Source organism: Alosa alosa, chromosome 15 (genome assembly GCF_017589495.1).
Source record: "Alosa alosa isolate M-15738 ecotype Scorff River chromosome 15, AALO_Geno_1.1, whole genome shotgun sequence".
In the NCBI taxonomy this organism is placed as follows: Eukaryota; Metazoa; Chordata; class Actinopteri; order Clupeiformes; family Clupeidae; genus Alosa; species Alosa alosa.
Genome location: NC_063203.1, coordinates 31,109,887 through 31,122,386, shown reverse-complemented (window position 1 = coordinate 31,122,386; position 12,500 = coordinate 31,109,887). Strand labels below are relative to the sequence as shown.

The 12,500-nt window shown below is 45.2% G+C and overlaps 1 protein-coding gene across 5 annotated transcripts in view; it reads left to right on the top strand.

Annotated features, from left to right (window-relative positions):
- Window positions 1-4,620, top strand: part of LOC125308598 (cGMP-dependent 3',5'-cyclic phosphodiesterase) — a 144,785-nt gene extending 140,165 nt beyond the window's left edge. For all 5 annotated transcript variants that reach the window (XM_048265159.1, XM_048265158.1, XM_048265162.1 and 2 more), the window contains 3 exons: window positions 2,387-2,425; window positions 2,720-2,826; window positions 3,997-4,620. In XM_048265159.1, coding sequence (XP_048121116.1) covers window positions 2,387-2,425; window positions 2,720-2,826; window positions 3,997-4,231 — 381 coding nt within the window. In that variant the 3' untranslated portion in view covers window positions 4,232-4,620. The remainder of the gene's footprint in view (window positions 1-2,386; window positions 2,426-2,719; window positions 2,827-3,996) is intronic.
- The last annotated feature ends 7,880 nt before the right edge of the window (window positions 4,621-12,500 follow it).

Sequence of the window (12,500 nt, the reverse complement as noted above, 5' to 3'; positions counted from 1 at the left end):
CCAGTGGAATGCCTTGGCATCTGTATGATGTGAATGATAACATTCATTTTTTGTGCATGTACATTCTTCAGCCAAAAATGTTCAAATTTAATGTAATCATTCACATCATAACATACCATCACATTTTATTGGCGTTATGGATGTTACAAACATTCTGTGGTTGGGGTGAGAACAGCAGTGTTTCCCGTACATTGACTTATTTGTGGAGGCCCACCACAATATCATCATTGACCACCACCGCCTGGTCTGGCATAATGTAATAGGAATTTGTCTCCGTAATGGGCGGATGCTTATTTTGAGGTTTAAAATCATTGGAGTTCCCGTAACCAATCAGCAACGTTTGGTAATGACGTATGACGCTCTTGAGGTGCCGTAGAGATGGCATCCTCTGTGCTGCTGTTCTGACGCTCTTGAGGTGGGCCAGGACCAGCCTGTCCAAGCACAGATACGTATTCTGTTATCATATAGAGCAGTGATTTTCAACCACTGTGCCGTGGCACACCGGTGTGCTGTGAGAGATCATCAGGTGTGCCGTGAGAAATTGTCCAATTTCACTTAATTGGTCCAAAAACTTTAGTTGTTGCAAATAGTAGGCTAGGACATGCCATTGCTGAGCATCTGTGCCTGCAATGTAGTGACTTGCTAAATAAATACTCTTTCATGTCCGTGGGTGACAGTAATAGTGCAATAATGACCTTGTTAATCAAGTGATGCGCACGAGAACTGGTGGTGAAAAATAGATATTGGAAAGCTAGATAACGCATTGGGCTCCAGAACATACGTAAATAGTGATGCCATCAAGGGGGCAACAATTAGTGGAGGCCAATGGAGAAACAGGTGTCTCTGATTGTCAGCTAGTGTTGTCCAGAGCGTGTAGGTGCTTGCCTCCAGCAATATGACGGCCACTTAATAGGCTAGAACTCGGACAGTCCGGTATCTAGCTTTCTAATATGGGTGAAAAGACGTAGGGCCTAAAACAGCAAATCAATAGGCTAAACATAAATAAATAGGCCTCCTTAAAAAGAAAAAATGCAGACTCTGAACTGAACTGTAAACAAATGAGAGACTAAATTGTCATTATTTTTACTATATTAGGCCACAGTGTGTAATTCTGTTACATTTATGGTTGGTGGTGTGCCGCAGGATTTTTTTTTATATATATATATATTATATATTGTATACTGGTGTCATATAGTGAGACCAGCTGAATCAGATATATTGTATGCTGTTATCATATAGTGAGACCAGCTGAATCAGATATATTGTATACTGTTATCATATAGAGAACTAAACATGGTGAAGCAGCTTTTAGCTGCTATGCCTCAACTGTGGAATCAACTTTGGATGACATTAAAAAGGCCCCAACTGTAGCCAGTTTTTAAATCTAGACTTAAGACAAACTGTTCTCAGATGCTTTCTGCTAACTGTGCGAGTTACAAATTCTGAATCTGCCTTTGATAATTATTCTACTTTATCTTTTATTACTTTTTTTTTACTACTTTGCCTTTGTTTTTTTTACTAATTATCCTTTATTTTTTAAATTATTTTACCTTGTGTTTTATGTTTTCTTTTTATTATGATCTTTACCTTTGAACTATTCTTTGACTATATTGCCCTTCTATGCTTTTTATTTGTTATTATTGTTTGGTTTTGTTTATGTAAAGCACATTGAATGACCTCTGTGTATGAAATGCGCTATATAAATAAACTTGACTTGACTTGACTTGACTAGAGAGACCAGCTGAATTAGATATATAGTAGGCCTATACTGTTATCATATAGTGAGACCAGCTGAATCAGATATATAGGATGCTGTTATCAGATATATTGTATACTGTTATCATATTTGTAGGAACTGTGTTGGCAGTTCAGTAATGGAACCCAGTAGTATCTCAGAACAAATAACTTCATTATGAAACTGTGAAAGACATTCAAATATCACTCTCTTTACAACTCCACCTACACCTCTCCCTCCCTCCCTCTCTCCCTCTCCTCTCTCCTCTATCCCTCTCCCTCCCTCCCTCTCTCTCTCTCTCCTTCTCTCTCCCTCCCTCTCTCTCTCTCTCTCTCCTCTATCCTCTCCTCCCTCCTCCCTCTCTCTCCTCTCTCCCTCTGTATCCCTCCCCCTCCTCCTCTCTCTCTCCTTCTCTCCCTCCCTCTCTCTCTCTCTCTCTCTCCTCTCTCCTCTATCCCTCTCTCTCCCTCTCTCTTTCCCTCCTCTCCTCTCTCTTTCCCTCATTTATCTTTTACTATCCCTCTCTCTACCTCTCTCTCCTCTACCCCTCCCTCTCTCTCTCCTTCTCTCTCCCTCCCTCTCTCTCTCCTTCTCTCTCCTCTACTCCTCCCTCTACCCCTCTCTCTCCTACACACCTTTCTGTCTCTGCAGGAGCTTATCTACAAAGAGTTCTTCTCTCAAGGGGATTTGGTACGTGCAGTTAAACTGTGTGTGTGTGTGTAGCTGATATGTGCCAATGATGTGTGTGTATATATTTCTGATGTTTCTATCTGCAACTTATTTACATAGATATCTAATGTGTGTGTGCTTGTGTGCGTGCATGCGTGTGTGCGTCCGTGCGTGTCTGTGCGTCCGTGCATGTGTGTGTGTCCGTGTGTGTGTGTGTGTCCGTGTGTGTGTGTGTGTCTGTGTGTGTGTGTGTGTACGTGCGTGTGTGTGCGTATGTGCATCTGTGCGTCCGTGCGTGTGTGTGTGTGTGTACAGGAAAAAGCCATGGGGAACAGGCCCAGTGAGATGATGGACAGGGAGAAGGCCTACATCCCTGAACTGCAGATCAGCTTCATGGAACACATTGCCATGCCCATCTACAAGTGAGCTTACACACACACACGCACGCACGCACGCACGCACGCACACACACCTTGAGGGGCGTTATTAGGGGGGGGACGTGTCTCCCTCAATTTTCAAAACGGTAGTGTTGCCCCCCCCAACATTGTCATCTAAAAGATGAACAAATGCCAGCAACAGAGAGAAATCAGTTATAACTACTGACCAATGATGCTAGTGGCAGGCTTCGCGCGAAAGATAACTACTGACCAATGATGCTAGCGGCCGGCTACGCCCCGCAGGATAACTACTGACCAATGATGCTAGCGGTGGGCTATGCGCGCAGTATAGCATAAACAACTGACGTGACTGACGTGACTGACGTGACGTGACTGAGGAGCAGATGATGTGACTGAGGAGCAGATGATGTGACTGAGGAGCAGATGACGTGACTGACGTGACGTGACTGAGGAGCAGAGGACGTGACGTGACTGGCTAGGCTCATAGCTTGGTGGAGGAGAATGCTTCATCAAAGCCAGCTAGTTGAGCACAGTGATTCAGCTTTTGTGAGAAAGCAGGCCATTTATGAAAGCAAGAATTTCCCTGGCAGACCTTTACAGAACCAAAATCAGCATAATTAATCCTCCCCCACTCGAGCACACAGTGTGTGTGATCATGGCCGTTTGAGAGCCACTGGCTCCACTCGAGCACACAGTGTGTGTGATCATGGCCGTTTGAGAGCCATGGTCTCCACGCTGGAGAGCCGGTCAGATGGGCCGACATCTCATTTTGTTAACACTGTGATGCTTCACATATCACACATTACTGCACCATATCCACTCATACATGGGGGCAGCCGTGGCCTACTGGTGAGCTGATGGTGCTCCCTTGGCTCATGATCAAGTTCATCCACTAAGGCTTCGAGGGCAGCCGTGGCCTACTGGTTAGCGTTTTGGACTTGTAGCCGGAGGGTTGCCGGTTCGAACCCTGACCAGTAGGCCACAGCTGAAGTGCCCTTGAGCAAGGCACCTAACCCCTCACTGCTCCCCGAGCGCCGCTGTGGTTGCAGGCAGCTCACTGTGCCGGGATTAGTGTGTGCTTCACCTCACTGTGTGTTCACTGTGTGCTGAGTGTGTTTCACTAATTCACCTAAATGTAATTTCTGTTTATAAAAACATAGCAAAGTGTAACTTGTTTGTCTGGTGTGTTGGCAGGCTGTTGCAGGAGCTGTTTCCTGGAGGGGCGGAGCTTTATGAGCGGGTGGCAGCCAATCGGGAGCAGTGGACCAAAGTCTCCCACAAGTTCACCATTCGTGGGTTGCCTAGCAACAACTCGCTGGACTTCCTCGATGAGGAGTATGATCTGATGCAATCCCAGGGTGCATTTGGAGATGACCCCCCCTCTCTCAATGGTTGCCTGGACGACGACCCCACACGGCATGATAAGTGACATCATGGTGATGTCGGTGGTGCTCAGGGGTCACAGGGGGCGTAACCCGGGTGATGTCTGGGGGCGTTGCTATAGAGACACTTCCTGTGGGCAGAGGAGACTCAACGGCGTCACCCTTACAATGAGAAAGATGATGTCATGACTCACCACACACACACACACACTTGAGATGGAGTGTGTGAGACAGATAGAGTGTGTGTGTGAGAGAGAGAAAGTGTGTGAGAGATAGAGTGTGTCCATGTGTTCTTTTGGTCTAAACTTAGCTTTGTGACTGGTGTGTGTGTGTGTGCTTTCTAGTGTGTGTGTGTGTGTGTGTGTGTGTGTGCTTTGGGGCTGGTGAGTGGGTGTGACAGAGTGTGTGTGTGTGTGTGTATGTGTGTGCTTTGTGATTGGTGAGTTTGTGTGTGTGTGTGTGTGTGTGTGTGTGTGCGCTTTGTGATTGGTGAGTTTGTGTGTGTGTGTGTGTGTGTGTGTGTGTGTGTGTGTGTGTGTGTGTGCTTTGTGATTGGTGAGTTTGTGTGTGTGTGTGTGTGTGTGCTTTGTGATTGGTGTGTGTGTGTGTGCTTTGTGATTGGTGAGTTTGTGTGTGTGTGTGTGTGTGTGTGTGTGTGTGTGCTTTGTCACTGGTGTTTACTTGATTCTGTATATTTACATTCTGTAAGCAGAGCTCTAGAGGACAAAATCAGTAAGCGCTTGTAGTTGCTTCTGTGTGTGTGTGTGTGAGTGTATGTGTGGTGTTCCACGTAACAGATGATATGAAAACAACAAACACACACACACACACACACACACACAAATGTATTGTACATATGACAGTGTATATGAATAAGCAAACCCACAATATTACACAGAGAACTATACCCCCACACACACACACTCTAGAATAAGGAGAGACCATTTCATGTGTTTGTGTGTGTGTGTGTGTGTGTATGTGTGTGCAAATCAGTATGAGATGGACTTGCCTTACCATGTCTGCATTGCCTTTGAAAGACTTTGGATTTTGAGGTGAACACATGCCATTGTAAATGCATATATATAAATGTGTGTGTGTGTGTGTGTGTGTGTGTGTGTGTGTGTGTGTGTGTGTGTGTGTGTGTCTGTTCTTACCATGGTCTGAGAGTGTTTTAGCGGTTCGGTTGAAACACAATATCTGTACTCATCAGTGTTAATCATCATAAAGTCATTTATCATGAACAGTCAAAATATGAAAATGTGCGCACACGCACAGACACACACACACACACTACTTTGTTTTGACAAAAAGTCAGGTATGTGCATTCTACTGTTTGTCCCAAAGCCAGACGCTACCCACACACACACACACACACCCACACACACACACACACACACCCACACCCACACCACACCCACACACCCCACACACACCCACACACACACCCAACAGGGTCTGCAGCTCTCAGAGCCTGGCATGACGCTCTCTGCCTTCATCACATTGTCATGTGACCTGAGACTCCATCGGTGATTGGCTGACAATCTGTCCTGCTGATCCTGACATCAACGTTGCGTTGCATAATGCGTTTCATGTGGACCAATAGCCTGGGCGGACGAGCTAGCTGACCCCACCATAAGCCGACAATCGCACTCACATGCTGCCCAGTTTTATACGTTTTATAACTTCCCAGACCCTCCGTTGGGTCACTTCCTGTCACTCTCTTATCTCACTCGTCCATTTTGACTATCCACAGTAGTGACCTGTTACAGGTGTGCGTCACCTGTCCAGGTGTTGAAGGTCAAGTCTGCTACAAAGATCTTCTAATAGACCCGATCTCAGCGTGGACCCTGCGGAGTCAGGTGCTCGTCATGTGATGTTATGCAAGTCCAGTCAATATGGCCACCTTTGAAATGCAGCCACATTAGCACAACACGCAGACTTATTCCCCAGAGTTGGAGAAGGCCCTTCTCACCTCCGTGCCTGTAGTCACTTGGTCACACACACACACACACTACTCCGATTTGACAAAAAGTCAGGTATGTGCTTTCTACTGTTTATCCCAAAGCCAGACTCTACCCTCACACACACACACGCACACACACACTAACAAAGTCAAATGAGACACAGACACAAAATGGCTGTTTTCATTCAGGCAAAGCACAGCTACTTGGGGTTTGAAGAAGTAACACCAGAGCTTCTCAGGTGCTGCCTGCAAATCACTCCGCCCAAGTAGCTGTGCTTCGCCTGAATGTGAACATAGTGCCAAGTGTGTGTACGCTTGCAAAATGATACGTTGTAGCTATACAAATCACAGCTTGTAAATCAAATGTTCTTTTGTCACTATTGGGAGGTGTAGGTTATTGGAGCCAGCCACATCAAGCCACCTTTGCTAACCCACTATAGACATCTGATGGACATGCAGATCATGTCTATATTGCGTCTGTCGGTCCAAGACCAAGACCTAGGCTAGCGGTGGGTGCTAAGCTAGGCTAGTGGTGGGTGCTGAGCTAGGCTAGTGGTGGGTGCTAAGCTAGGCTGGTGGTGGGTGTGTCAGACTGAGTAACTAAAGGCACAGAGATGAGAAGGGTATGTATCGACTTATCTAACTCTGGGGAATGTATAAGCTAAAGTCCCAAAAAGTCAGCGTGTTCCTTTAAAGCAGTGTTTCTCAAACTTTTAGTGACCAAGGACCACTTAACCATTAGAAAAACCTCACGGACCACCTAGCTAATAGACATAATAGGCCTACTCACTGAACCACCTTGCTTATTGTCTTTGCACTTTGCTTATTGTGTCAGAGGATTCATATGATTTAAATTGGCATAGCTTACATAGGAAGTGTTGCAGAACTGTTTGGATTTACATACAAGTTGGTTCAATATTGCAAACAACTCATCTATATTATTTTTTACAACGTCTGCTCGCGGACCACTTGGGATAGCTTGGGGACCACCAGTTTTCCCCGGACCACACTTTGAGAAACACTGCTTTAAAGATATAATGGCAACTCTGACATCACCACACACACACCCTCACACACCTAATTCTAACCCCAGACAGTACAACACTAATGCTCTCTCTCACACACACACACGCCTCGCCACACATATAAATACAGTTCTTTAACCGTGCAGAAGGGTTCACCGCACACACACACACACACACACACACACAGGGCCGGGACACAGTTCACTGCCCCCACCCTCCATCCCCACGTCTCATGATGATGATGTCACTGGGGTCTGGCTTTGGGGCTCCAATAAGGAGGGAAAGTAAAAACTAGCGCCTCCAGTGGTCCTATCAAACAGCAGCTACAATGTGAAAACTAGCGCCTCCAGTGGTCCTATCAAACAGCAGCTGCAATGTGGCCAGTGGTCCTATCAAACAGCAGCTGCAATGTGAAAACTAGCGCCTCCAGTGGTCCTATCAAACAGCAGCTGCAATGTGAAAACTAGCGCCTCCAGTGGTCCTATCAAACAGCAGCTACAATGTTAAGACCCATAGACCTAGTTTTAAAATATTTATTATGAAGCCAAATCGGCGAAGTTATTGACCAAAAATATTTTTCAGTGTGTATACGGTAATGATCTACTATCTGTGAAAATGTCAGACCCTGTTTTTCCTTCTTTTAAAAAAAAAAAAATTGCTCCTTTCATTTCATAAACGGACTATAACTAGAAGTCAGTTGACTTTACACTTTGACGTTACTCACTGTAGCATGGTTAGCATTGACACTTAACACATACTGCCAGCTCTTCATGTGAGTATGAGCACAACACAAGTTACAGAAAAGTAATCAACACTCGGTTTACATCGAGCTCCGTCATTACAAAACAATTTTTAAGCGAATTGCCATTTCGATGAGTTAGAGAGAAACACCCAAACCGGTGACATCAAATGTAACTGTAGTTTATCACCATGTTACAAAAAAAACTCAAAACAATTCATACTGGTCCTAAAAATACAGTATGACCACTAGAAGCAACAGAGGTGACCCCAATGCACATCATATGGAAGCCATTCAACTAATTTCCCGATGTGGACCTAGATATAATTTTTCTAAAAAACTAGCCATGTAGAATCCCATCAACTCCGCTAAGCTCTAGGAATGCAATCAGTAAGGAGCGATGAGATCACTATGTGCTGTCCCTGCTGTAACCAGTAGAGGGCGATGAGATCACTATGTGCTGTCCCTGCTGTAACCAGTAGAGGGCGATGAGATCACTTTCCCTCCCTATGTGCTGTCCCTGCTGTAACCAGTAGAGGGCGATGAGATCACTTTCCCTCCCTATGTGCTGTCCCTGCTGTAACCCGCTGGTCTCCCTGGCAACCGTTTAACTTGAATCTCCCCCTTTCCTGCTCCCGGGGTGGCGGTTGCGGCGGATGTCTGGCCGCGTCCTGGCTGAGATCCGGCTGGATTCCCACTTCTGTCTGTCGACCCCCTGGAGTGTGGCGTTGCCGTCGGTGCAGTTTCACACCCTGGCTCCTATTGTTATTATTATTATTATTATTATTGCTAATTAATGTGTTTCTGATTCTGATTAAGATGACGCTGGTTCCTGTCAGTGGTGTTGATGGACCTGCCCATGAGTTTCTGTGCAATATGGCCATGCTGTGTCTGTGTTGTCCTCCATCACCATGTAAATAAAAACACTTTTTCAAAGATCGCCACCACGGACTCAGGTCTGCTTTGGGTTGTTACGCACACACACACACACACATACACACACACACATACATACAGATATACACACACTCTCACACACATATTATATATATATATATATATATACACACACACATACACACATGATGCGCGTACACATACACACACAAAGCTGATGCCCATCACTCTCACCACAGCCAATCACGTGCACAGCTGATGCCCATCACTCTCACCACAGCCAATCACGTGCACAGCTGATGCCCATCACTCTCGAGTTCAAGCCGTACAGTTTAATTCAGGGTTTAGTTGTGCGTCGAACAAGTGCAGCTGTGGGGTATACTACGAATCTCGATTAGTGGGTTAGCGAGGTATGTTGCGCTCAAAGCCAGGCTATGCTGTGACACGAAAGTGATCTGTTTTAGTATTAAGCTATATCACCATGGTATCTTATGCTGTCAACCAAACCTGGTCGGGAGGAGGTTATGTGCTAAGTTATAGCTCAAATGTAATAATCTACCGCACACTGACCAATCAATTGTCTTAAAACAAAGTTATCTCATGTGTAGGATTCTGTCATATATCTTACAGGTGGAGCTCCGCCTCTACTAACATTTTGGATCTTGAATGCACTTTAATAGTGCTGTGCGTGCAAATATCCCACTTTGGACGTGCATACCATACAACAACTGATGACAATTGATTTATTTGATGTTAAAGGTTAGACACAAAAAATGACCGCGAGTGTAGATTAAGCTATCGCTCATGAATGCGGAAGTAATTGTTTTTAAATAGAGGCGGTCTTGTCGTCTCCCGTTACACGATTAGTAAAGTCATCCCAACACCGAGCGCCAAGACAGATCTGAGCTGAAAGCCTAGTTTGACAAATATACCACATAACTGCAATCGTAGTATCACTTCCTTAACGTTATACCCCTGAGTCAAGGCTATGTCAAGTCTCGATATGTCTACATAGCCTAGATATGTCTAACGTGCTTCGTAGTATACCCCACTGGTAAGAGAGGTAGACACCCTGTGTGCATGTTGGGTTGTTACGCACACACACGCACACACTCTAGAGGCAGACACCCTGTGTGCATGTTGGGTTGTTACGCACACACACGCACACACTCTCTAGAAGTAGACACCCTGTGTGCATGTTGGGTTATTCGCGGCACACACACACACTCTAGAGGTAGACACCCTGTGTGCATGTTGGGTTGTTACGCACACACACACGCACACACTCTAGAGGTAGACACCCTGTGTGCATGTTGGGTTGTTACGCACACACACACGCACACACTCTCTAGAGGTAGACACCCTGTGTGCATGTTGGGTTGTTACGCACAATAATGCCTTTTTTACACTCTCTCTAAGTAGACACCCTGTGTGCATGTTGGGTTGTTACGCACACACACGCACACACTCTCTAGAGGTAGACACCCTGTGTGTGTGTGTGTGTGAGTGACACCTGTGCATGTTGGGTTGTTACGCGCCACACACACACACACACTCTCTAGAGGTAGACACCCTGTGTGTGTGTGAGTGACACCTGTGTGCATGCTTGTTGGCTACAAAGAGTGAGGAGCTCAAAGCACCAGTTCACAGACACCCAAAAAGAGTGAGGAGCTCAAAGCACCATGACACCCCAAAAGAGTGAGGAGCTCAAAGCACCATGACACCCCAAAAGAGTGAGGAGCTCAATGCACCAGTTTCCACTGAATCCAGCACTGCACTTGCCATGTTTCGTCTGGAGTGAACTCAACCCGTATCTCAAAGCCTGTAGCACACTGCTTCCACCAAACATATTGTGCAGTCCAGAATTCACTACTGCCATTGCTAACACTACAAATGTTTGAGCTTTGAACTTGCCCCTGATGAACATCTCTTTCACTACAGCCAATCATGTTCACTCCTGATGAGCATATTTCACCACAGCCAATCATGTTCACTCCTGGGCCCAGTTGTTCAAAAAGTTAAATCTGGATCAGAGCAATCTGTAATTGGAAATCCCATGTTTTACAATCCAGGATCAGGTAATCCATCTAACTTTTATGCCGGTTTTTCAAAGCAATTTGGGGTGGGATCGAACTGATCCAGATTCAACCTTTTCAGGATTACAAAATCCGGATTACCTATATGGAACTACATATCACAATCTAGCCTAGTGGCTAGATAAGGAACAAGAGTTAGGGTAGTATATGATTATAAGTATAAGTATATATACTCTTTTGATCCTGTGAGGGAAATTTGGTCTCTGCATTTATCCCAATCCGTGAATTAGTGAAACACACTCAGCACACAGTGAACACACACAGTGAGGTGAAGCACACACTAATCCCCCGTGCAGTGAGCTGCCTGCATCAACAAGCGGCCGGGAGCAGTGAGGGGTTAGGTGCCTTGCTCAAGGGCACTTCAGCCGTGCCTACTGGTCGGAGATCGAACCGGCAACCCTCCGGTTACAAGTCTGAAGCGCTAACCAGTAGGCCACGGCAACCCTCCAGTTACAAGTCCGAAGCGCTAACCAATAGGCCACCGCTGCCCTCTGGTGGCATGGGGTAGCTTTGCTTGTTTTATCTAAAGAGACAGAAAACACTACAATAAAACAATACAATAAAACAATACAAACATCCCCTTCCATTGTCAATTCATTTTTAAGTCAGACCCCTTATCTTATCCACAACAAATAAATAAATAAATACAAACAAGCAATCATACATTGTCTCCTATTACTGTAGCATTTAAATAAATCAAGTGCAATATAAAGACATGACCAACTCATGTTTATTACATTTTTTTGTGCCTGAAAGTCATCCTGAATCCACCCTTCTGTTAGGATCAGGCTAATCCTACTTGTTTGGATTTATTCCAATAAAACTCAAGCAACAAAAGTGAAGGTTTTATCCAGATCAAAACCAAGATTAGATTACGTGATCCAATCCAATTTCAGGATCATTTTTTCCCTTTGAACAGCCCATTTTCAAGATTTGATCCAATCCGATAGCCAAAATCCAATCCGAGTGTGTGTGTCTGTGCAGGCGTCTGTGGGAGTTTCTACACGACCCGGCACGGTTCAATTTTAGAGACCAGATAACATACAGTATTACACCTCTAATGCACTTCAGTTTTGATTCACCTCAAACGTCACACAAACATGTAAAAAATAAATACTTTATTTTAAAAGCTCAGATAGTCAGCACCAGTTTACTTTATACAGGCAGTGGGCAGTAAACACACACACACACGCACGCACACACACACACAGGTGACAACACATGCACCAGTTTACTTTACAGGCAGTACGCAGTAAACACACACACACACACACACACACACACAGGTGACAACACGCGCACCAGTTTACTTTATACAGGCAGGTCCAATGTCATTACATGCACACACACACAAACACACCAGTTTACGCACGTACGTAACACAATGTGTCCATCAAAAAGGGGATCTCAGTGGTCCCTACCATCCCAGAGAATAATGCATCTCCTCGTGTCATGGTAGCGATACAAGCACATCTTTCATCTTCAACAGTTCCATTTCACGGTGACTCTGATAGCGTGCCCGGAATAGCCAGCTTTTTGAGCAGGCTGAAGCGGTTTTAGTGTGAGTGTGTGTGTTAGTGTGTGTGTGTGTGTTAG